The sequence below is a fragment of the Poecilia reticulata genome, linkage group LG11 (assembly GCF_000633615.1).
Source record: "Poecilia reticulata strain Guanapo linkage group LG11, Guppy_female_1.0+MT, whole genome shotgun sequence".
NCBI lineage: Eukaryota > Metazoa > Chordata > Actinopteri > Cyprinodontiformes > Poeciliidae > Poecilia > Poecilia reticulata.
This window is the reverse complement of record NC_024341.1, coordinates 20,266,605-20,292,670: the sequence shown is the minus strand read 5'-3', so window position 1 is coordinate 20,292,670 and position 26,066 is coordinate 20,266,605. Positions and strand designations below refer to the sequence as shown.

General features: G+C 38.9%; 1 protein-coding gene across 9 annotated transcripts in view; it reads left to right on the top strand.

The window, feature by feature from the left end:
• The window catches only part of rbms3 (RNA binding motif, single stranded interacting protein), a 333,346-nt gene that overhangs the window by 168,518 nt on the left and 138,762 nt on the right, over window positions 1-26,066 (top strand). For all 9 annotated transcript variants that reach the window (XM_008422424.2, XM_008422423.2, XM_008422426.2 and 6 more), the window contains one exon: window positions 12,384-12,475. In XM_008422424.2, coding sequence (XP_008420646.1) covers window positions 12,384-12,475 — 92 coding nt within the window. The remainder of the gene's footprint in view (window positions 1-12,383; window positions 12,476-26,066) is intronic.

Here is a 26,066-nt window from a genome sequence, read left to right as displayed (position 1 = left end):
TATATATATATATATATAAACATTTATTGTGCTATTAATTTGAAGAATTATCCTGCTAAATTACCATATCCTGCTAAATTACCTGCTAAATTACCATCGCATGTGAGAATATAATCTACACAAAATATACAAATAGATATTTGACATTCTAAAAAACAAAATCTTGACCAAAAATTCATTGATTTTCTTTTTAGTGACATAAGCCTTACATTCTGGCTGTCTATCAGTTGCCTGGTCTTTTGTCTATCAACTTTCTGTGAAACCACAACCAGTAAATGTCCACATCCTGTGTTTTAAATTAAGTTTAAGAATAATAATAATAAACCATCGATCAATGCTGTATTTTAGGGAGACCATGCATCTGTTTGACAATATTAGATGAATCTGTAGAGACTAGAAACTCTAGTACAGTTTGGCCTCATTATACTTCTGATTTGACTTAACTCTGACTTGGACAAAATGCTTGTGAACAGATTTTGCAAACAGTTTTTTTCTAAGAAAGTCTAAGTCTTGCAGATTGCATCATGACTTTGCAGCAATCCCCCATCCTAAGGAACAATGTGGCAACAGTGGATAAAAAAAATCAACCCAGTTGATTATAAAGTAGTCTTCAAAAGAATATTGCATTTTAAACAAATTTCACAAAATGCCTCGGCAAACACCAGTGAGCGGCGAGGAGGTGTACCTGCAGTCATTTCTTATCCTTAACCTAAGCCATAAAATGCAAGAGAAACACTGTATAAGATACAACTCTCCACCTCACTGCCATGGCTTTCACCCTCTGCACATCCCCTGACTAATGATCACACCCTTGATTAGTTAAGGGTGGCATAAATCATAACTCCAATGAATAGGAATTCTAGCTGTGGGCGGCAGAGCAGTTTCTCATGAATGACTAACAGATGCAAGACCTAAAAAATGAGCTGCATATTCATTTGGATCCAGTGGAGGATTCGTCTTTGTCCAGAGTCTAAAGTTTACCTCTACTCGGAGATTTCCTCCATGATCCAATCCAACAGGCTACTCTGTGATCTGGCTTTGTTCATATATTTAGTTTGTCACCTCATCTGTTCAGCTTGGTATTGGACTGGACATGATTATATTATATATTAAACTGATGCTGAAGTAAGGATCATGTGGTGCTGCGGGAGATAGAACCACGTCTGAATGCAAAACTTAGCAGTCTCCAGGTACAGGTGGAATAAAGGGAGAAGTTATTTCAAGACATTCCACATGTGAAGTGAAAGAGAAGTGTGAAAGAGGAGCTGCAATTGCTCTTTGTGTAAAAATCTGCATACTATGAAACTTTCCCATCAGTGAGGAGCTATACAGTCAAATCTGAATGACTGTGAAGGTTTGAGTGACCTTGCACTGGACATCTACGGACGGCTATGTACCAAATGTGGTTGCATGAGTTTGTATGTTGGCATCTAGATGTTTTGCACTTTTACATCAATGTATATTGCATAAATGTTGGCTATTATTGGGTGATTGAGAATGTGTAGATTCTCTTGTTTTTGCCACGGGTCACCTTTTAACAAGCTCTTGACAAATAATAAGCCCACTTCTCAAACCTTCTCGAGTGCTCTTCACATGTTGCACCGAACACATCAGTGTTTTTGGAATGAAGTTACCAAGCTTAGAGGCACTCATAATAAAGCAATATGTTGCTGCAATTCAACAAATCTTATGTTTCTCCTAAGGTTATCTGTGTCTTCTATAGCTCAAAGATTAGGAGAGATTAGGAGATAAAAGAATTCATTTTAATGTAATATGGCGATGCTGATTATATACGTTTTTGAATGAAGACGTCATGGATGGCAATATAGCTGTTAGCATCTTTTCTTACAAACGTATTCGGTGAAAACAGTCGTTTAACTGGTATTCTGATTTTATATTCGGAAATCTTCAACATGCCATATGGTGCAATGCTGTAGCTAATGAGTGTGAACAGATATGAGCTAATTAAGGAGCGATAATAAGACAGAACAAAAGAGAAACAATAAAGGAAATGGAGAAAAGAGAAGAAAGTCGCTCTGACAGAGTAAGGAAATGCTTCTCACTGTGATTTTTGTTGTGTTCAGTAAAGGGGGAAAACTACAATGTGAACCAGTTGTCTAAATTTATATAAAGAGAACTGTCATAACAAAAAATAGTTTAAAATTATGATGAAAGGAAGTTGAGTGCATTCTTTAAATCACATAATTATCATAAAAAATCATTAAAAAAGCTTCATGTTCGGCATCTGTTTCCACAAGTTTTCCTAAAACTTGATTTTGAATTTATATAAAGAAAAGAATGCCTTAAATGCTTTTTGTAGTATTTTCCTAAACTTAACTGATGTTGCATGTTGAAGTGGTAAGGTTGAATTATTTACCATTATTTGGTGGCTTATTGTCAGTTGTTTTTCTCTCTTCTGCCTAAGATTCTGACTTTATCACAGAAAAAAAAAACTGTAGCTGTCAGGGGCAGAGAAGAAAACCATGTTGATCATTAGCAGAACTTTATAGGAATCGAAAACCAATCAAAGTTTGTGAGTGTCTTCATGAAACGGTGTGAGCATTTTCTGTTGGTAACTACTGAGCATTTAGAATAAATGTTGGTCAAAAGACTGTTCTAAAAAAAAAATCAGCTGTTTAATTTTATGAATTATGCAGGAAATAATAAAGCATCTGTTTGCATGGATACATAAATAATTTGTAAAGTTTCTCTGCAATGTGCTCCTCTAAAAAAATACAAGAAAGGCAGGATCAGCATTCTGGAGTTGCGCTGCTCATGGTGACAACATGTTGGAGTAGTTGTGCTATTCAGATTTATTCGTTTTCTTGACTTTTGTCCAAAAGTTTTTGGTTGAGGCAGTTGAGACAGTTATGTCCTCTGGTTTTGGGTGTTTTGCATCTGGAAGGATTTTGCTCTTATAACTTTGATTTTAGACCGTTTTATTATGTGCAACCTTGTCAACAAGGTATTGTTTTTAAAACTGGGAGCGGCTGATTAACAAAGTACAAGCTCAGATAAAACCTGAACTATGATTTCAAAAAAATCCAGAAAAATTGAAAAGGAAGCTTTGTGGATGCATAGTAGGACCAAAGAGCAGAGAGAGAATAAAATTCCAACCATCTAGATCATGATGGGTAAAGTAAATATCTCCAACTCCAACTTCTCTCTGCTTGGCTTTCTAATCATACGGCCAGACAGAAATTTAATGCAGAGCGGCAAATGCAAATGAGGGGGATTAGCAATGCTTACCAACAACAATTGTGGAATATAGCCTCTGCACCTTGAAATTGAGCTGTTGGCATGTCATGACGGCCATGATACTGTCACACAGCAACAGTCTTCAGATTGATTGCGATACTGGCTGCTTCTGGAGATCCTTTCTGCCTACAGCACTATGGTCCACAAAAACCTGGAGGATAGGAGTTATGAAGACATCAAATTTCCCTTAGGGATAAATACAGTATATTGGGATTTTAATATAATTGAATTGAGTATAGTTTTTCAGAAAACTATAAAATGCCATTGTCTCTCTGCTATGCTTCTATAGAACCACTAAAGAGCTCGCTCTCACTCTGCTTTTGGTGTGGGGGGGATCCTCATTATTTCTCAACACAGCTAAAATACCTCCTTGGTTGTGGTCCGGGGTACAGCTGCGACATTGTGAAATAAACTGCTGTAAGTGGAAAAAAGTTGACTCCAGCAGTAACTGTTAAAGAAGTAATGCTTTCTGAGAAACTCTTAGCCAGTTGGGTTATTAAATTAATTGATTGTGGGCGGCTGTGACTCAAGAGGTAGAGCAGGGTCATCATCTAATTAGAAGCCCCTGATGTGCTCTTCCCCCTGAGTGCATGAAAGAGACATTTACTCGGTATGCACACTAAATCCTTCAGTATATCTGTGTATAGGTGAGGAAACACCTATACAGCTATTTCTACGTGAAGAGGCATTTTTAAATGATACATTTACAAGAAATTAACATTATTATTATTTTTATTTCTTTTACATTCAGTCGTTAAATATTTAGCTGTGGGCTGCACGGCTAAAGTTTAAACTGTATTCCTTTGTGTAAATGTAAAAAAAATGTTACAGATTCACCACCACATAAAAGCAATACATTTGTTTCATTCCTATGTAAAATCCCTCCATTATTCCCTGAAGGGCAGACAAAGTTGAACATGTAATTTAGGCGCTTCGCGGTTATATAGATCCTATTTATAACGCTCGCACAGATATTGGATGAAGAATGACTTTTTTTTTCTTTTTTTTTTTTACCATGTGCTCAGTTTGTCATCGTCCCAATGAGCTGCCAGTGGCCTCTTTGGCCCTGAGCCCTGGCACTCTGCCCTCTGCAGATCCAGACTGCGGCTTCCTGACAAGGATACTCCTACACCTGCAGAGGAAAATGACAAGAAATACAATACAGCCAATAACCTGGCTGCTTTGGGCCGAGATGTATGCTTTAGCTATAAATCCATTGGAAGGTTGATAAGTTAATTGCCCCTGCTGCTATCTTGTCACCAGCGTCTAGAATAGAATAGTCTTCTATGTGAGTTTTTTTACAACAAATTTTTCTCGCCAGGCACAAGCACGGTAGCGTTTGGAGCACTGGACAAGAAAATGAGTGCCCTCCAATTTGTGGAGCAGCAGAAGCTGCACGTGTTGGAAGCTGTTTTTCGATCTGAGATTGAAGCAAAAAGCTGTTTATTTTATGAATGTCAGATGGAACATTAAGCTGTAGTCTGGCGGTGGAGGGATCGGCTTGCGTCTTGTCACTTCTCTGCAGTGTCGCTGTGCTGATGACAGTCATGTGGTCAGAAGTTTTAAATACTCATGGCTGCGAAGCTATTTGCAATGCAGATGTTTCTCAGCGGGGCGCTTCAGCAGAAAGACGAATTTATCATCTTCCTTTGTTTACTTGCGCACCTACACATGCACGCTACATAAGCACAAGAAATGTGAAGGTCACACACGGGCGTTTATCCTCGCTCCACAAATACTCATGGTTTAGTAGCCACAGAATTTATCCCAAACTCAGCTGCTGGTGGTGCGGGGTAAACGGAGGACGGAGGAATGCGTCCCAGTTGGGATGCTCTCCTTTTGGTTTGGAGTGTGACCAAGGCGGTCTTGGCTTGGCCACAGTTAGTCATGGATGCCTTTTTCACTTTTGTAAAACCGCTGGTCTCTGCCTCAGTGTTTGTTCAGCATACCACAGCCCCCCGAAATTCAGCACCCACCCACCCTGCAAGGCAGAGAGACTTGTCACAAGACAAATAGCTTCTACGAAGTGAAGGTTTTACTGAATGTGTAAACGGATTACCGAACAAATGTGATCGTATTTAATGTTAGGCTCTTTCCTTTCTAATTAAATCATTCTTTTTACTTTTAAACCATCTTCAAGCTTTGCTGCACACGGGTAATCAATCAAAAGGCATTTGACTCTTAAGTTTTTCATTTCTTTTACCCTTTTCTAAATTTTCTGCTTACGTTTGATTAAAGTTATAAATACAGATCTAATAATATGCTGACTTTACCACATTAGCGTGTGCTTTATTTTGTTTTAGCTCTTTTAGATAAAGATTTTTATTTCAAGAGGCTTTCAATATAGTTAGGGCTTTTAGTTGTAGCTGTTGCAGAGTCGTATGTTTTTAACTAACATTACCTCATAAAGCAAAGCTGCCAAAACAGGTTAATGTTAGCTGATATGCTAGCATTAATTAATTTGCTAATGTAGCTTGGGTATAACATTTCATTTACACTTGAACCTAAAATTTTCATGACACATTTTAATTATAAAATTATCCTTCAACCAAGAACCTCTGATATGAAATGAGACGGGCATCTCTCAAAAAGACAATTTAAAAGGAGTATCACTATATAAACTTTAAACCTAAATATGCTAAATATGAGCTTGAATGTTTAAATAAATTGTGTTCCTAAACAGACATGTTTAGGCAGAATCGGCTTTAAACAAAACTATACTTCAATTCAAAATAACATTCCTGAATTCTCACATGTACTGCAGTCCATCCAACGTTTGAGTTATTTGCATACATGTAACCAAAGTAATTAATGACGCTCACACAAGGGCTACTTCAGAACTTACTTAATGGTTCACAAACATGTAAACAATTGCCTGGCAGTCCATTGTAAGTCTCCATAACTTGACATTGATTCATTATTCATGCTTAGGGCATTATTATCCTATTGTATGGGGTGTAAAATGGGATCATTAGTGCTGAATATGAGAATGTGAAAAATTGATATATTGGGGAGAATAATAGTGAATGTTGTAGGCAGGAAACCCCAAACAATCCTGACTATTAGCAGATAAAGAATAGTCATTTCCCCAGAAGTAATTAGGATTAGCATAATTTGATGGTGAATGCAAGAATGATGCAACGTTGATTGATACGTCGATTCTTTCTGTAATGAGTCCCTTATCTCCGCTCTCTGCCGAAGACTGCTGTGTGTGCGCGTGGCTCGAGGTGACATCCGCTACGCTACAACACCTTCCTAAGGAGACTGTGTTATGGAGCACATTGCCTCCTGAACACACACGCACGTCCACAGAGCACAGAGTAAAGGCAAGGCGAGGGTAGTACAGCACTGTCATGTAGTAACTGATTGAAGATGGTCCTTTTATCTTGACAGGCTACCAGTTAGAGCCAGACCAGGAAATATGATATGGCAGCTCATGTTCTCTTTATTCCTCTCAGACTGTCTGTGTGTCTGCACATTACTCTCTGTTTGTGTGTCTGAGAGAAAGAGAGAGAGAGAGAGAGAGAGAGAGAGAGAGAGAGAGAGAGAGAGAGAGAGAGAGGTGTCATTCTGCCTGTTTGCACGTGTCCTTCAGCGACTCCGTGTGCATATTGGTGTGCAACTACACAATATTATCAGCAGCCACGCATGTAGTCCGTCACTTTGAGCTGCTTTTAAGTGACAGCAATCGATTGGGTGTTTGTGTCTGCGCGGAGGCTTTAAAGCAACACCTTGCCCCCTGCATCCCTCTCGAGATTGTAACTTGAGAAAGTGTACTTGCTGAATACAGAGGCGGTGCGACATTGACTCGGGCTGAGAAACCTTTCTTTCTGGCAACATCTGCACGCATCGTCATGACGATGTGTGTCTTTCTTAGGTGTCTGGCATGGCTTTTTAACCGTAATGCTTTTTTTTTTTTTTTTTCGTTTTACAACCTAATTGACTTTTTCTTCAGCTAAGTGACTCGTCAAGTATCAGCGCATCAGTAAACATGCCTGCCATAGATGCTGTGCTTGGCTAAAATGTATATATTTAAATGTTGACAACTAGTAATTTTTTAGCTATTTCACAAAACATAAAATTTGTCACATCTGCCTTTATATTTTTTGTAATATTCCAAAGATTGTGGACAACCTGACATATTCCCCTCTGGAAAATGACTATTTTTCAATATATCAAGCATGCTCTTTCAAATGATTTTGTCAAATTCATTGAGCACTTAAAAAATCTTTTTAAAAAATGTGTGTTTTACAAATGAAATTTTACTGGTTTAATCCGTAAGACTTAATAATTTTGCCAATTCAGAGTTAGGCAATCAATTTTAATCATCTGAATATACAATATTTTCTGTTTACATTTTTTTAAAAACCTGGATTTCAAGTATAGTTCTCAAAACTCATGATAAAGTCACTTAATGGATGATATTTATTCACAAAAGCAAGTTCTGTAAAGGTAACTTGCCTTCATGCAATTAGTTTGCATATTAACATCTCACCTTTATGGAGTAAAACAAATAATGTTTTGAGCTAAAACGGCTTCTGCCCAAAACATCTGACAAAAAAAATATAAAGACAAATTCAGGTTTTATTTAAATCGTCCTGTGTTGTTATCCCACTGATGGTAAACAAGCAAACCTTTAATTAGTTTTTAATTATCTTGGTGTCGCTTGTGCTAAAAAATCCACATACACCAGAGCACATGTTGTTCTTGCAAAGGTGAGGCAAAGTGTTAATTATACTTCTGCAAATTTACTTGTATAAGTCAAGAAATGAACCAACCACTTAGTTTTGACTAGCAACCAGATTTATTTTTCTTAATTTTACAGCCTAAACCTCATATAAACAATCATAGCAGCAAAAATACTCCCGTCTTTGTGCATCTTAAGTAATGTTGGTTTTGTTTGTCTGACTTTATCAATAAAAAGGCCTGAATGATAATAAAAGTGCAAGATTTGTGTTGATGCACAACGAAGCAAGAAATAAAATCTTCTGTTTTTACGTTTGTCTAGTAAATGCTGGCTGAGAACTTTTTAAAAGCTCTAAAAATGTCTCCTGCTGTCTACAACAAAAATAGTCACAATAAAAGGAAAATAAAAATCCTACTTTCTGAGGAGCCACATAAATAATCAGGTTCTAACAAGGGAAACTTTGTGGAAAAAAATAAATGCATCACAAAAGCTTCAGATATGCGAAAAACATCTATAGAATTCAAAATAATATAATATTGAAAACTGAATACTGTATATTTATTTCTTTGCAACATTTAAAATAACCGATATTTGTTTTTAATGCTTTCTTTTAAATCATTTTGTGTCTATGCATTTAAAAATCTACGTAAAATAAGCACAATTAAATTTTAACCTCAATCTTCAGTCTAAGTAGCATAATTATTTAATATCTAACCATCATACTTTAAGCTTTCCTCGAAATCTTTTGGATGAGTCAGAATAATTGCAGATTCATTCAGAGAACAATAATGATAATCACTCAACCATTCTGTCTGATAGAAGCACAATTTGATGATTCTTTTTCCCTGCATCTCTCTGTTATGAATCTCCTTTCTCTATCGCTTAAACCTTTAATGGTTTTATTTTGTGGTTATAATATTACACATCATGGAGTCATAATGCACATATCAGCCAGAATAACTGCACAGTAAAAGAGGAAACTGGACCTACTTCTGCTGCTGGTTCACATAGTCAGTTGGGTCTTCTTCCGCTGACCCCAGAAAACCTCTTTCTTCCCTTTGTGCTCTTATTCTCTCTCTCTCTCTCTCTCTCTCTCTCTCTCTCTCTCTCTCTCTCTCTCTCTCTCTCTCTCTCTCTCNTCTCTCTCTCTCTCTCTCTCTCTCTCTCTCTCTCTCTCTCTCTCTCTCTCTCTCTCTATCTCCTTCCACCTCTCAGAATATGGGTCAGCGTTTCCAAAATCCTCATTCTGTTTAAAGTTTGATAAGTGCACTCCAGGTGGTAATGGGGTGAATATTAAATTTGTAATCAGCAGTTTCAAGTGTTCACCATTGGAATATTCTGATTATTAAAGTGAATCATTTCCCAGAAGGGCCTCAGTTACATTACATGCTTTGCCTAAATGCGGAGTTAAAACGCTCTGAGTGGAACTAAAGGGGAATGGGCCTTTATTTATATTGTCGCCTCAGTCAAATTAAAAACATCTAAATTCCATCGTTAGTGGAAAGAAGGAGAATATAGTCATCCAGAGTCTCTGTATAAAAATAATGTGGCAGGATGTAACCGTCAAATGCTGCGGTTGCAAAATGCTATCTGTCATGAGTGAAAAATGGATTAGAACGTTTAATTAAACAAAAAAATGATTACTGAATTAAAGGCACAACTGAATGTTGTCATGATATGATCAAATATTGCTGCACTCGAAATGTCAGAAGACGCTCGGGTAACGATCAAACTTAAATTTTATAAGCTAAGAGCTGTGGTGTCCAAGTTTAGCTTACAGTATGATGCAGTTATTTTAGAGCGCTAATAGGGAACCAGTAAGGCCGACAGCGCCGCTGAAATTTTATGCAGTGCTAATAAATTCACAGCATGTAGACAGGGGAAGATCAAGATGTCTGAAATTATGGATTGGGTTATTTTGAAAAGCTATCTTATCAAAAACGTCTGGGTTAAAATGCTGTTTTAAATCACTGTAGCTGTTTCCATCATCTATAGGCATTTCCAAATGATTGATCGCGAACACATATTCTCAAGTAGCTTTGCTTTGCTGAGGCTTTCCATTTTATGGAAAATGTTTTTAGTCCACAATATATCAGAGGAATTTGTTGCGATTTCTCAGCTTGTTTGACGGCTTTACTCAAATATGTCAACTTCTGCTTCCCGCTGCAGGCATCTGATGAGGGACAAAATGTCCTTTAGCCACCTTAGCAAAATTAAGAGGGAACATTGTTTGATTGATGTCAGTCCTTTGGTAAATCAAGCTAATATTTGTTACTAGTATCTTATAATTCTGTTAAGTTTTACATTTCATGGGTCACTTATTCCATTTCACATTTTTATTTTTAACTATTTTCATGTGGAGTTTAACAGTATCTTAGTATTGTCATGTCATGCTGTTTAATTTTTCACAGCTGGTCTTAGTTTGACAATCATGTCACATAAAGCCCTAATAAAATACATGGACATTTTTCGCTTTAACATTATATGTGCCTGAGTGAGATTGTTTTTCTTACCCAAATGTGGGACTGTGACGTAGAGATTGACCAAACTGAGCAGTTGTAGCCAATAGGAAAATTCAACTGCAGTGGCCATCCTCCAACCCAAAGAGGGCAGCACTGAGATGATTTTAAATGTCAAAATGTCATAATTTGCACAGGAACGTAAAGATATACTTCAAGGCCAAGTTTATACAGTTTACCTGCAAAAACAGTTGATTTGGGGTTTAGCTACTCTTTAACATCCAGTTGATTTAAGTATTTTCAGATTAAAATGTTCCACAAAATAACTTCTTTTTTTTTTATATGTACATCTCACCAAAACATTTCTTTTTGTTTTCAGTTTTTAATCAAACTCCACCATGCACGCTTATATTTGTCATGTTCTTGCCACTGATCTTAGTCGTCATTTGGTGTAACAGAACAGTCGGATGCACTGCTTAATTACAGGTACCTGAAAAATAATACTGGATGAAAAATTACCTTTTGTGGAAAAAATATATATATAAATCTGCCTACTTGAATCAGGACATATTACTCTGGCTCTTCATATTTCCACAATTAAAGAGCCACCCCTCCTAGAGCCACTCTAACAGCTGGCCATTAATCAGTCCTCGCGCTCGATTTCTCTTCCACCACAGGTTATGATTTTCACATTACCCTGCTCTCCCTAACGGCCATCCAACAAGAAAATGACCCCTCTCCGCCACCGCAGCACAAATGAGAGAGAAAGTAACAACCTCTTTATTTGTACAAACTGTCTACATGTGTGACAGGATAAAAGTAAGGTTTCATGTGTACTTAAACATTTGCGAGTTTACGCTTAACCCCCTCCGATGGAAAATCTTGCAGCTATTATCCTGTTCTAATTGCACTTTCCTCCTGAAACAGTGGATCAGAGGGCACCATTGACTGCCTTTAATCCGCCACCAAATTTTAATTAACACAGACGTGACCCCCGTCTCTGATACATCCCGCAGAACGTCGGGATCACAATAACTCATAAATCACAGTCACAGATTTCATCCCCCCCCCTCCCCCTCTGCTTCCCTGCTTTGATGAATTTCCAGATGGGGGCTGGTGACTGTTAAGGTCGGCAAAAATATGAGAGACAGACAGAGAGGGAAAGTGTTTTGGAGAAAGAGATGGATAGAAGAACGCGGTAAGAAGATGAACAGCGAGGTTAAATTCTGGGAAATTTATAAAGTGTGTCTTTATGAGGATGAGAGAGGGAGAGAAATGGCAGCTGCTCTCGTGCGCTGTCAAACTTTGGGAGATTTGTTACCAGGGAGAGGATTATGGAGGCTGTGAAATGGGGTTGAGTTAATATTCTGGCCATTGAGGAACACGACATGGCTCTGCCAGCGTCTGTCTCCAAAAATCAAAAGGCTGAACGGGAGAAAAGCGTCGTTTTGAAAAAAATTAATGAAGGTCTCCTATATTTATGCAAGTATCTCTGATATTCTTTAATCAGTGTTTTTAAATCGCGGACTTTTCAGAAATGATCATTACCTTAATTGAAATTAATGTGTATGAGGTGTCATTAAACCACAGCCTGCCACAAACGGCCACTCAGTGCGCCTTTTGTTTATGGGTGTTTGCTCAAAGTGTGTGCAACTGTGTGTGAATTACTGGATCAGAGCGTGTGGAGGTAGAGGTGGGCAGGGTGCCGGGGTTTGTTATTACTAAATCGCTCATCCATGCTACTAATTAAGATGCATAGCATCCCCCTATGAACGTCAGTGTCGCTAATTATCAAACATTGTAGTGCTCACCAGATATGAAAACCGGCAGCCTCTGTAGTCATGTTACCAACCTATTACTGCTACAATTACCAAGTGCTCGTCATTCTCCTTGTTAGTCATCTGCACTCATTTTTTCCTAACTAATGTTTATCATTTTCTCATTTCTTTGCCTTTTTTCCCCCTCTTTTTTTTGTTAAGGTTATGGCTTTGTGGATTTTGACAGTCCAGCTGCAGCTCAGAAGGCCGTTTCATCTCTCAAAGCCACTGGGGTGCAAGCCCAAATGGCCAAGGTAAGGAGGGATTTATTTATTCATTTTTTTACAAGGCACTGAATGGCCATGTGTCGGTACGAGGTTCTCATGTTTTCATTTTGAAGAAATTAATCTATTTTACAGATGTTGGATTAGAAATAGGAGCACAATGGCCATATTTGTGACATGCTCATCCCTTATCAGAACAGTATGGTTTTGTTTATATGCCTCACTGTAATGGCGCCTGCAATTGCACGTCCCTAGCTAAAGCAGCTAATAGACGAGGTCCAATGCAGTGGCTATGTATCAATGTGCAAAGTCTAATATTCAGAGTTTTGCGATTCTGAAATCCCCAAACTGACAGAATTATGCAGAACTCATATTAATTAGTCACGCGGTCTGCTCAGGTTGAAACTGCAGTTGGCTGCTTCACAGCCATGCTGCTGATAGCTTATGTTTTTTTTTATTGTTGTTGGTTTTTTTTAGTTAACAGTGCTGCTCCAAATGAGTGAAAGTGGGCACTCCTTCAGTTTCCGCGCTATTGCTTTTCAGCTTAATTTATCTTTACTGTAGGGAAGAGGAATGTAGAATCATGACAAATGGTACAATTTGACAAAATTTTGTAGACTCTTTTTAACCGTAGACTTTCGTAACTCTTGTTACCTTTATGCTACGAACCGACCAATGCCTATTCACATCTCCATCTCATTTATTTTCTGCTAAAACTTAAGTTTTTACATTTAACACGTTTAAAAAGTGTAGATGGATCTCTCAAGGTCTCTCAAACATTCAGCTTTCCACAACAAACACACTTTTCCTGGATGTAATTATCTGCAATATGTTGCAGTTTAATGACAACCTTTAATTTAAGAAAGCCTGTTTATCGTGGCCTGTAAGCTGCTTAGTCTCTTTGACACATTTAAAGGTGACTGTGGAGTACATCTATGTATTTCTGATGCTTTGTGGAAGGACAGAAAGTTCAGAAATAATTAGTGTAGTTTGTTTCGGAGAGGTGATGTGGGCTGAATGTTGGTTTGCGTGTCTGCTTGTGCCTGAACTGGATCTGCTCTGTGAACTTTGACCGGCCTGTTCAGTTGTGTTGTGCCGCATTAAGAAAAGCGTTAAAGTAGAAGCAGATGAGACAGGCTCATAAAGACAGCAGTAAGTTGTTCAATGAAGGCCATGTTGGCAAGCAAACCTAAATGGTGAAATTACACACAGACCACAATGTGATCTCATTTGCATCCTAAATCTTTCTGATACGTTGACGTGACTATAATGTGATTGTCAGCCTGGCAAGAAATTAAATTCTACAGTTTATTTCATTTTTACATTTTATTTAGCAGATCCATCTCAAAAAAATTAGAACACAGTTAAACATTACATTTATTACAAAATGTTAACCTTTAATTTCAGTTTTTCCTTCCACAAAACATTCCATGAAATGACTTTGATGCAACCAATTCTTCAGAAGCAATATTTTTCTGGTTTTCCCCTCTTTGTTGAGGGTATTGGTGATCATCTGTGGTTGATGTTTATCATGTAGGTTATAACATAACTTTGTCTTTGAACAGTTGTTTTTTTTTTAGTTGTCAGTGTAAAACTAATTTTCTGAAAAAGACATTTAATTGTGGGTTTTATTAGTTTGAAGCCAAAATCTCTAGAATTAACCAAAAAGCTTGAAATATATCACATCATATCACCATCTCATAAAGGATGTTTGACTTTACAAGGATATTTTAATTTCCTTAAAATTAAAATTTGAATTTTTAATTTGTATTTCCGTTAGTGGTTGCTGTTAAACAAAGCCCAGCAGGAGCCTCCCTCTGTGCTGCCGCGGCACCAATCAAATGCTCAACAATGTCCGAATATCTAAATAGGTGGGGAAAAATGTCAGCAGCACTGAAGCAATAAATATGGTGATGACTTTGAGAGGTGCACCATGAGTGATTTTCACAGATGAGATGTAAGCATTTGATCTGATCCCAAAAATCCCTTCCCACCCCCCACTCTTGAAGCCAAAGAAGGACTGATGAGATGGAGAATGGCGCCAGTGAAGATGACAGAATTGATGATAACGATGAAGGTGGCGATTATTTTGATCAAATGGGATGGGATCTGACAGGGGGGAGATGATATCCCGCGTGGTGCTCAGGTGTGCCATTTCTCAAATGCACCATTTGGCCGTTTCCTCTCCCCACCAGTGTCCTTCTTCCAATATTTATAAGAGGGCAGGCTCTCAGAATACAGATGGGGTCTTTGTCCATCTCATTTTAGGGCCTTTCTTTGCATTGCTCACCCATTCTCTGTCAATATTTTCATCTGACGGGGTCCTGTGTCCCCAAAACAAAAGGAGCTGACCTTTTTTGGAGAATCTTTGTTTGCATGCGTGCGTGGGCGCATTCATGAAATCATTTTTTATTAGCATTTATGTATAATAGTTGAGCTTTGAATGCCCCCTTGCTCTGTTCATTCAAATAGAAAGGCCAGCATTCTTTTTGTCCTGCAACCCTGTGCTTTTATCACACTTGCGAGAGACATTAAGGAGTAGTTTGCTTTTATAGACTCCCTCTGCATCTCTCTAATGCCTCTTTACCAGGTATCACAACCATCACTCTACCAACTCTACCTCCTAATGCCTCCCCCCTGTCTTTTATCTCTTTGCCTTTTGTTTGATGCCACTTTTACCCTCTGGTGTACACATTAATACCAATCTTTATTTTCACATCCACCACAGGTTGCCCAGCCAACATCCAATGAGAGTAATTTATTCCCATCAATAATTAATTGTGCTGTTTTTGGCTCTGCCTACCTGCCAAATTGTCTATGACGTCATCCATTTTCTGCAACGGCATTTTTTTTTTTTTTCAATATTCATAATTTTATTAAAAAGGGAAGAGAGCTCAGCATTGACCTTCAGATATAAAACCTATTCAAATATTTTTTTTCCTGTTTTTTTTATTGTAAAAAAAGATTACTGAGAAATATTACCTAAGTTTAAATTTTAAATATTTTTCAAAAGCATAAAATTACGTGTATATTTTTTCTCATTTGTAAAATTTATTAATTTGAAGTTCGCCCCCTTAGAAATCATGCTGCAAATAAGTAACACACAAATAAATTATTAAAAAAAAATCATACATCCTGATTTCCAATTTTTTTATTTTTATTATTATTTTTGATTATGTCTCTCACAGATGACATGCACCCAAGACGAAAATTTCCCCTCCATGACTTCTAAGTGGGAGAACTTGCCAAGTCGCAGAGTGTTCAATACTTATTTTCCTCACTGTACATAGCACAGCAGTACTTTGCATAAGAGGGAATAAGAAGGCAGATGAGTTCTGAATTGAATCTAAATCAGGAAAAAAAATTCACAAACGCCACAACTTCCATATGAGGAACATTCTTCCCGATTCTCTCGCTGCTCTTGCTCCATTTCGTCACATATATCTCCCCACAACAAAGTAATAAATGAATACCAAGTTAGGGCCAGAGGCTTTGAGCTCATTAAATAAAACCGTCACAGTAATCAAGTTGTGCCTCTTTCTCCTGCTTTGACGCCATTAAAGCTCTTTTATTAAGATGCCTTATTTTAAACACAGCTGCAAAGGAGGCAAGAAACGGAGGAGAAAGAGAAGCCATCATTTGATTTTTCTCTCTCCCTCCTTTTCCAAAGAAATAGCTTGCTGTCTCTCCTCTGACTCCCCTCGGAATTTAAAATACCAAGGCAGCAGAGATGAAACATTGCCTTCTTTTTGTCTTTCTCTCCCCTGGGGACGGTGACAGTGAGAGGGAGGAGAAGAGCCATAATTAAGACACCTACAGGACACTTCCCCCTGCACCTCCCTCCTTGTCACTCACCTCCACACAAGCACCAGAGAAGAGCACGTGGGATATGTTGAGGGGTGCAGGTGTGGGGTTGTTGGTATTTGGGTTTGCCTGTGAACCCGACACTGTACAGTATGTGAGAGCCCGCTTGGATGCTTACATGCACAGCAAAGGTAAAGTTAGGTTTTTATCCTACTTACTGCCAACACATAGTTTTTCTGGTGATCCCGTGTGTGAAGCATTATTTTTTTATGAATGAAAGTGAAGTAGTGCAATTCAACAAAGAGCTAAGACATTTATGAATCAAACGTGTTGTAGAATCCCAATTATTGTTTAAAAGTTGTTCTTGCATGGTGTCAGAAATTTTTTTAAACAATTATTTAATTATAAAAATAATATGTGGAAGATGAGATATAACAAATTAACATGGGACACTTTAAACTGGAGTCAAAATTTCATCGAATAATTCTGTATGTAAAATTGAGATGATTTGCAAAGTGGATCAAAGGAAGGAAAAAGCAAAAGTTCATAATTATTTGCACTTGACGAGAAGACCAAACAAATAGGTTGGGTGTACTTTTTTGTAGAAAAAAAATATACCTGTTACTTTTCATGTTGTTGATCATTCTTCAGACCTGAGTTGAATGAAGGCAGCTGCTGACCTCTGGTCAAAATGGTTCTGGTTTATGTTCAAAGCATTTCAAGCTTTTTTGTGCAGGGGGGAGTGGTACACCCCCTTTGCTTGTTACTGTCAGTTGTCAGTCAGATGTGTATGGTGGGGAAAAAAAGTGGGACAAATCCCTGAACATTTTAGTTTTTAAAATGAATGTTTAGCTTTTCTTGTTTTGTCTGGCATAACATAACAAGGTGTTACGACCAGTCTAGGGGGGGCCAGGTCGCAACATGAAGGATCCATTCTCCTCTGATCTCAACAACCGACACACACAATGTTGAACAGTTGATAATTATTATTTATTTTAAAAAGATGTATTTTTGATAAAGATGTTACAAATTGAGTATTTGGCTTCAGAGTGAGCTATCGCCGAAAACAACTAACAAACGGAAACTACCTAAATAGTAACAGAAACTTGTCTAATCGAAAGTAAATAAACCAAAGGACAAAAACGTACCTTCCTAATTAAGAAAAACATGAGAAAACTGAGGAAACATTAATGGCAACTCACTCCAGAACTCTAACACATGTGAACAAAGGAAAGGGGTGTGGCCGGTGGAGATGAGTCGAGGATGGAACACAGGAAGTCCGCTTCAGCAGCCTTTATATTCGTCACCTCCGGGATCAGACGTTTTCGTCGTCTTCTGGAAAGCCAATCAGGGACGGGTACCTGCACACTCATCTTGGTATAATTAACCTTACGACGGCGGTCGTAACACAAGGTGTGCTAGTTATGCTACCGGAACAGCACCATCCCCGGTGCTAATCTTTCCTGTTTCGGTTGACTGGCTTGCCGGGGACACAGAGGAGATGCTTCCTCCAGGGATGACGTTGTCCGCTTCGGAGTTGACTCCCATCAAGTTTCCAAAGTTTGGGGAAAAACGTTTACAGAGTGGTGAACTCAGAGGGCCTTTTGCAGCTACCGTCCCAGCCTCTCTGCACTGCGGGCTTGGAGCTAACTGAGCTGGATACAAATGTTTGCTTTTGCGGAATATATCATCTGACTTGGCCACTTTTGACTACTAACGACATTTGGAGTTTGGTTGTTTGCCCTATGTTACTACTTAGCTTCACTGGACAGATTCGTCTTTAATTATAAACAGTCCTGCATGGCCATCAGTTTCATGGCACTCGTACTGCAGACTATAATCAACCAACTCGAGAGACATGGAAAGTATACAAGAATATACATATAAAAACACTGGCTACTGGAGAGGAAGGCAGTTGGTAATTTTAAGCCCTTCAAAACTTGTGAAAAGCTACTGAGGTTATTGATTTTAACACCTGGTATGTAATGTTCTGTTAATTTTAAATACATTACATCCACATTTTTTTTGTAAAGAAATTGTTGACATATTTTGTTCTTCACAATTTAGAAAACTTATCTAAAGTAAATACAGTAAATTGGACAAATGTGAAGAAAAATTACATTAGCCAGAAATTTGAATTACGCTTCTTTTTTTTTTCGTGGATGGTATCTGATGTGTGATTATTAATTTAAATACTAAAATTTTGGACTTTTTTTTTTTCTTTTTCCCACCACCAATTCATGAAGTCCTTTAAAACCAAGAACACCTGCAAAAACCTACTGTGAATAAAAACCACATGCATCTTAGCAACAAGTGTTAAGATTTTTGTTCAATATTTCAAAGCTCTAAAATCAAACATAGCTAGAAATGTGAAACAATACGACAAAATAGCAGTATTTCTACAAAAAAACAAAACAAAAACTACCATGCTTCATAATTCCCAAAACCTTCGAAGACGTGCGATGGTAGTTATTTTCTTCATCACCTTTTGTGCGAGAGTCTTGATAAACAGAGCACAGGCACCTACTTGCTTCCTCACAGCACGGACTCCACTCTCCGTGCCACTTTGTTCAGGTAGCTATCCGAAGTGAGAAAACTGACACGTCGAGCAGACAAAATGATAACAGGCAAACGCCGCATCAAGCCTCGCAGATGCAAACCTGTCAACCAGCCGCTCGCCTCGCTCTCCACAGGCTGCCATTTTCCCCTTGAGCCAATCAGACTGAATTATGGGAAGGGCGCCCTCGATTGTGGTGTCTGTGTCGGAGAGGTAATTCCGCCTGACAGCTGCTTGCTTTCAGACAACAGCCAGTCTTTATGGAAATCATCCCTCCCCGTTCTCGCTGCAGTCGGCTTTTGCTGATAACGGCCTGGATGAAAACAAAGCTGTCCATTTTCTACTTTATTTTTTCCAGCGTGTACATCTGAGAATTAGCAGAGCAGCGCTAATATCCCATGGACATTTCTTGTTTCCAGTATGAACTTTGACTAGAAATCCTGTGATACTTTTGGAGATGAAAGAGCATGAATGCAAATGAGTTTGTTTTTCCACGCAAAATGTCCTGTTTTTGCTTCAAATTATTTATTGGTGGCATGTTGGGTATTTATTTATTCTAGTCGAGTGGGAAAAAGAGATATCTGGAAATAATTACATGTGTATGGCTCAGTTTTTTTTTTGTTTGTTTTTTTTCCCAAAAGATTATACATGAACTGTGGCCCCATGAGTGGTTGTAGATGGGGACCTTTAGACAACATTTATAAATGGTGTTACATGAAAAATGTAATTGCTTATGTGTAGAATATGTTTTGCAGCTGCTTGTAAAAGATAAAAGTAGCGGTGATGAAATGATTAAAAAAAAGCCTAATAGTTTACTTTTTGCAGATGTGTTTTTTCTAAGCTAGAATGGGGTTTCATTTAAAAGTTTAATTCCCAAGCAGGACGATTGAAACCTTTGGTGCGTTATTGGACACATGTCAGAGTTCAGCATGTTATATCAGCTTTTCAAAGAGACCGACAACTTTCTCTCATCCTTTCCTACAAAAACTCTAAATGTGCTTCAAATTGAACTGAGAGCCTCTGCGTAGAGCATTTTTTCAAGTCTTGCCACAAATTGTGAAATTTTCACAATTTCTAACCTCTTTGGAAGGTTGAATATATTACAGTCAACTCTAAGCAATGTCCCTGTCCATGTTGAGGAAAAGGGTAAATCCTCCCCACAGCATGAAGCTGCCGCCAACATGTTTCACATCTTGTGTTCAAAAAAATCTGAGGGTATTTTGTCTGTGTGCTGGCATACATAGTTTACCACTGGTAACCATAGCACTATTTAATAGGTTTTACAATTGTTTATTTGACTTTGTGGTATCATGCCTGTGTTCATTGACTTACTAGCCAAACACTGGCTTACATTTGAGTTCCTTTATGTGCAATAGTTCGGGTTACAAGTGTGGATTAGAAACTAAATTGTCTTGGAACTGCTAATCTAAATGGTTAATCATCAACGGGCTGTTTCAGTTCTGAACCCGTTTCCTTCACTGTAAACAATAGTAATGAAGCCTTTTGTGCATCACTGGCAATATTTATAGGCTTCTTAGAAGTAAGGGCGAGCAGAGGGGTGCGACTTTCCACTCACTTTGCAACTGGTAGGGGAAATTGTGTTAATGGCATCATTAACATGTGTCCTTGAAGTGAATCCCAAATATTTACGCTAAAACCGAGAGGAACCACTGGTCCATCAAGCAGTAATGAACAGCAGAAACCACAACAGTGCGAAACAAAGTTGAGTGATCAGTCCTGCTGTGTGTTTCTCATGAATTTTCACTTTAACTTTGTGCCCCCCTCTCTGCCCCCACACCGTCTCTTCTGCTGTCTGTTCGCTTCTCTCTCCTGGGGAAAATTTCCTGTCAATATCACATTTATATTCATGTGGAAAAAGCACGAATCCCCTTGCCCCCCCCGGGTGGTCTGCAGTCAGTCAGCAGTCCTCTTATTATCCTTTAAAGGTGACTTCTCTGACGTCTCAGCTCAGCTGACGCACCGGACCGCCGCGGTTCGGCTCAACACAGGGTGACCTCTGGGCGGTAATCAAAGGGACGGCTGACAGTGCTGTTACAGTTGGTTGCTGACAACAGCTAGCCTGGTGAGGCCCGCGTCTTCCCGTAGCACGGGTTAAATTTGGAAGAAATGCGCTGGGAATACAGCGTATTCTTTATACAGCGGGATAATTGGACAGACACTGGGGGATTCAGGTGCTCACTCAGCAGCATCGCGCACCTTTCGGAGCGATGTGTGCCACTTTGAATGTAATGCCAATTCCCCTCTGACATCTGCCTCAGTATTTGTTGGCAGAGCAGATGGTGTCAGTGCGGTGATCAGCACTTTTCTTCTGAAGCTGCCATCAACATTGGCATCCTAATGATCATGGCTGCTCACAACAGCTCCGGCTCCATATTTTATGCTCACCATAGTCACCATTTATACACAACTAACAACAAACCTGAATGATTGTTTCCACCGTTTGTGTATGGCATGTGAACATTTCACTTTAAATTGTTATCCCTCTCCAGCATTTTTTTGTGCAAAGGAGGGAGAAAAAAGCTCTTAGATTTCAAAGCAGCCTGAAAAGTATGCTGCTTTAAAGTCAAGACCTTATTCTGACAAATAAAAACATTTTAAACTGTTATTGCAAGAATTTAGAAATTAAGATAGTCAATAACTGCATTACTTTAAAAATATTCTTCCACCTTGGCTCTTTTTTCTCATTTCATCAAATTACCACCATAAAATTTAGTGCATTTCATCAGGTTGGACCTCTGGAAACCAATTAGATCAGAAGCAGAACATCTGTTAACAGCAGGTCTGGACTTTGACTGAGCCGTTCAAACATATTTTTGGGTCTAATGTAAGCCATTCTAACATATCACTGACTGTAAGGTAAAACTCTATTCCTGTCTTAATGTTTATTTTGTTTTTTGCAACTTTCCTGTTCATGTTGAAGTAAAACTTGCCGCTGCATGTTTCCACCACAATGTTTTGCTGTGAGAATGGAGTGTTAGTTTTCTGTCTCACATTGGGGCTTTTTGTATGGAAGCAACAAAAGATTGTGTGATGTCGTCTGATCAGATCACCTTCTCGGTTCAGTGCGTGTCCTGCACGACTGGACCTCTGATGGGAACTTTTCAACAACGACTTCCTTCTTGCCACTCTATCATAAATGCCCGATTTGTGATTTGCATGACTGATGGTTACAGCCTGGACAGATCCTCCCACAGTAACTGTGGAACTCCTCCAGAGTTGCCATGGGCCTCTTGGCTGCTGCTCTGACTATTTACACTTCTTGCCTGGCCTGTCAGTTTAGACAGACAACCGTGTTGTGTAGATTTGCAGTTGTGTAACTCTTTCTATTTAAAAGAGTTCTGTGAGATGTCCTAAGCTTGTTATATTCTTTTATGACATAACCTGGCTTTAAACTTCTCCATGACTTTGCTTTTGACTTGTTGCACTTGATTTTATTTAGGTGCATTAGAGTAGAAAGGGAGAAAATTCATTTTATAACTATCCATTTGTATAATAAAGCACAGCTTTATATATGTAGTACAAAATGTTTATATGCAACAAAGTGTAAGGAGTATGAAAACGTTTTGCAAGACCTTGCAAACGAGAACAATGTTGGAAGTTTCTTTCGATGTTGGGAGATAATTTTACTTCCCAAAAAAAAAGAGAAACTTCCTCGCAAATGCCTGACTTTTTGTGCCAAAGTTAGCTCAGTAGTGGCTCATCACAGCACACCCCTCCCAGCTCCTGCTGCAGAAGTGATAGTTTTGAAGGGCAAAGCCGGTGAGAGTGAGACGGACCATCTGACGAGCGCTGGCTCCCAAGCACCTCTGCTGGCTTCCCTGCCTCCGCTGTCTAATTATGCTTCAATCATACGCGGGAGCACTGCGTGTGGTAAATTATTTCGCAGAGCAACGCGGAGACGTGCCGAGCCGAGAGCGTGAGAGAAAGTGAGAAGCACTTTCCGGCTAGCCGGAGTGAAAGAGACGAAGTGGAAAGAAAAAGGTAGGAAGGGTTGCAAGAAAAATGGAAGTTGAGAGGGGGACACAAAGTGAGACCTAGTAGAGAGAGAGAGAGAGAGAGAGAGAGAGAGAGAGAGAGAGAGAGAGAGAGAGAGAGCAATAGCTGGAAGGGGAGAGCCAGAGGTTTGCCACCCATTATATCACCTCAGACAGCCTGTACAGCAGGAGACAGGCCCACACTAATGAACAAAGTTACAAACTTATCACTTATCAAGCAGAGAGAGGCAAGTGAGAAAGTGAATCATGAAGAGGAAGGAAATAACTGGCAAGAGACAGCTTTAGCATAACTAATGCTTCTGTGAACCGGTGGTGTCCTGGACTTAATAACCAAGCGATTTTACTTTTCATAATGCAATATGGATTCGGTTTACCGCTTTCAGGAAATAGCCATGTACTAAAAAGTCGTCTCCAACACACCTGTATGAAATGACTGAATTCCCTCACTAGCAGCTGATCGGCTCTGCGGTGGCACCATAATGATCCTCTCAGTTTGATTCAGGCGTATTGAAGAAGAGATGCATCTAAAAGTTGCAGGAAGTTGACTCTCAAGGACTTGACTTTGGCGTTCCTGTTGTACACGGAAAAGTTCACGTTATGCATCAAATGTTTTGAATAGATTTACTATGATCCCACTTCACCTGAAGTGCTGTATTTATTTATTTATTTTTTTACAACTGCTGTATTTTAGTTGCAGCCGTGTCGATGTGCAAATGTTTCTCGCACAGATTTCTTTCACCCCAAAAAGCTTAGTGAATTCCCCCTTCGTGTCATGGAACATGAATACTAAGTGGATTATTTAAAGGAGTGGTCCGTGGAGTATGGTAGAAAGATGCGTCGACAATACCAAAGTGTGGTTGGGTGAAACATTATAGCTCTTCTTAGGAATAATCAGTCGATCATCAGGGTGTTTTTGCAGGTTTTATGACTCTCCACTCTCGCTGCAAAGCTGCGCCTAATTAAAGCACAGTTTAAATGATTGTATTTATGCATATGTGAATATTATCTATTCTGCTCTCAAATTGTTCCAAAATGGCCTTGTGTCCAATCATCTGCTCAAAAAAAAAAAAAAAAAAAAAAACTAACACTCAAGGCCTCCTTTCTCAGTTTGTTCACTGCTGCCAGGCTGGCTTTGAAGCAAATATAAATATGGCTTTTTCAGGCTTAGTAATGGCCACAGTGTGCAGTTATTAGAATCTCTTTGATGTGGCAACTGTGCCAACCTGCTTGCTGTCTCTGTGAATTGATCTGGCTCAATTAGTGGGCCCACAGAGACGGCGTTCAAAGGACCGGGCTTCCACGCTCGACGCTGACACACATAGACCAGGTGAAACGCTTTGCATTCATTTACTCAGCTGGCCCTGAGAAGACAACCCGGGAACAGACGCGAGTATTGGAAAATCAATCGCACACCTTTAGTGTTGAGCAAAGCTTTCACCAGGAAAGTTTGGTGCATTTTTTAAGGAGTACTTTTCTTTTTTTTCCCCCCCATTTCATTACCGACAACTTTAGGCCCAAATAGGATTTTAAAACTTTCTCCTCGACATCTCGGCTCAACATTTGCATTTGCTTATTTTGGTCCTTTTGGAGGCCATGTCAAATTTCACTCCTCGTTTCTCTCCTGACTCAGAAAACCCATTTTAATTTGTCTTCATCAGTCATGCTAATTAAGTCATTGATTGGAATCCTCTTTACCGCCCACCCTGAGACTCCTCCTTATATATCTATGCCTTCCCTTTAGCTGTTTCTCCATTCATCTCTACATCTGCTTAGCGATTTTAGCTCTACACATTTTTCATGCTCACAAACTGTAAAGAGCCTCCCAGCATATTTGGATTTAGTTACAGATTTTTCAGATGAAGGAATTTGGGAGCCCAGGTTGAGTTTTTCAGAATCAGTCCAGGTGATGGAGGACATGTATCTTCATACATTTACTTATGTCTTTATAGGCAATTTGAGTAAGATCAAAATATATTTAGTATTAGTATTTTTTAAAATATCAATTCTATCAAACACATACCTTTTACTTTGTTTTTCTTTACCTCAGTACTTCTCCACACATTTTCACTTTTCACAATTGTCCCTCGTTCCTTTTGCCCACACCTCCCTCTCATTGCACCACCTTCTCTTGCTCTCTTTTCCCCCTCAGCATCTTCCTCGTCATGAATGAATTCAGCGGGTATGCCACGTTAAATTACCCTGACTGTAATCATTTCCAGTTGCCTCAATCATATGTGAGACGTCTGTAGTAAGACGGAGGTTTGAGTCCAGGCAGAGCAGATCGGGGCTGGAGTTGCTGATCAGCTCTTTGACACAAAGTCAGCCGCTCATCCCGCCTAATGAGCAGGAGGAAGGCTGGAGTTAACTGGGCTCTTTTATTTTTTTCTCATCTCACTAGCTCTGCCCTGGAGAGTATCTCTGTACGTGGACAAGGCTGTGAAATACAAAGTGATAAGAAAAGCAATAAGGTGGCGATTATCCAACACTTTGAATAAAACTGACACCTTCTTTCTTTATATTTTTGTACATTTTCAATTGACGTATTATCTGAAATCATTCACCTTTTTTGTCTGTGTGCAGAAAAAAAGGACTGAAAGATATAAAAGAGGGGTCATTGTAGTTTATCTATGATCAGAAGGGCCAAAGCACTCAAGACATATTCCAGGAGTGTTACTTTGCAGGAGAGGAGAAGAAATAGATGAGGGGGAGAAAAGGAAGATAAAGTGTAGATCTTAAAGTGGAGTGAAGTAGGGGATCTTTTTCCTCACACAGTTTTCTCCAGGGTCTGGATGTAGTTAGAGACGGTCAGCAGTCTGGACGAGGAAATCGAATGGGGAGAGGTAGATGTATGGCACATGGGTGTCTCAGGCCCCTGTGAGGTGATTTTTAGATCATTGGCTTTTCATCAAATTGTATTACAAACAAAACTAAACATCAGCACATTCTGCAGCTCCAAAGATCCCAAAGTCTTTCAGGTTGGGAAAGAAACACATGTTGTATATTTCTTCAGTCTTACTTTAGAATTTTTCTTTTTCTTATTTTTGTTACAGTTACCATCTAACAGCCAATTTTCAGTCCCATATTAAAGACTTCATACCTCCTCAACTTTTAGTTATTTTGTCACATTACATCCACAAACTGTATTGGACTATTCATGTGAGAAACCAAAACAATGTAGGCCATAAGAGAGAAGTGGATAAAAAATGCTGCTTAAAACTGCTGTGTGCATTTATATGTGAATCAA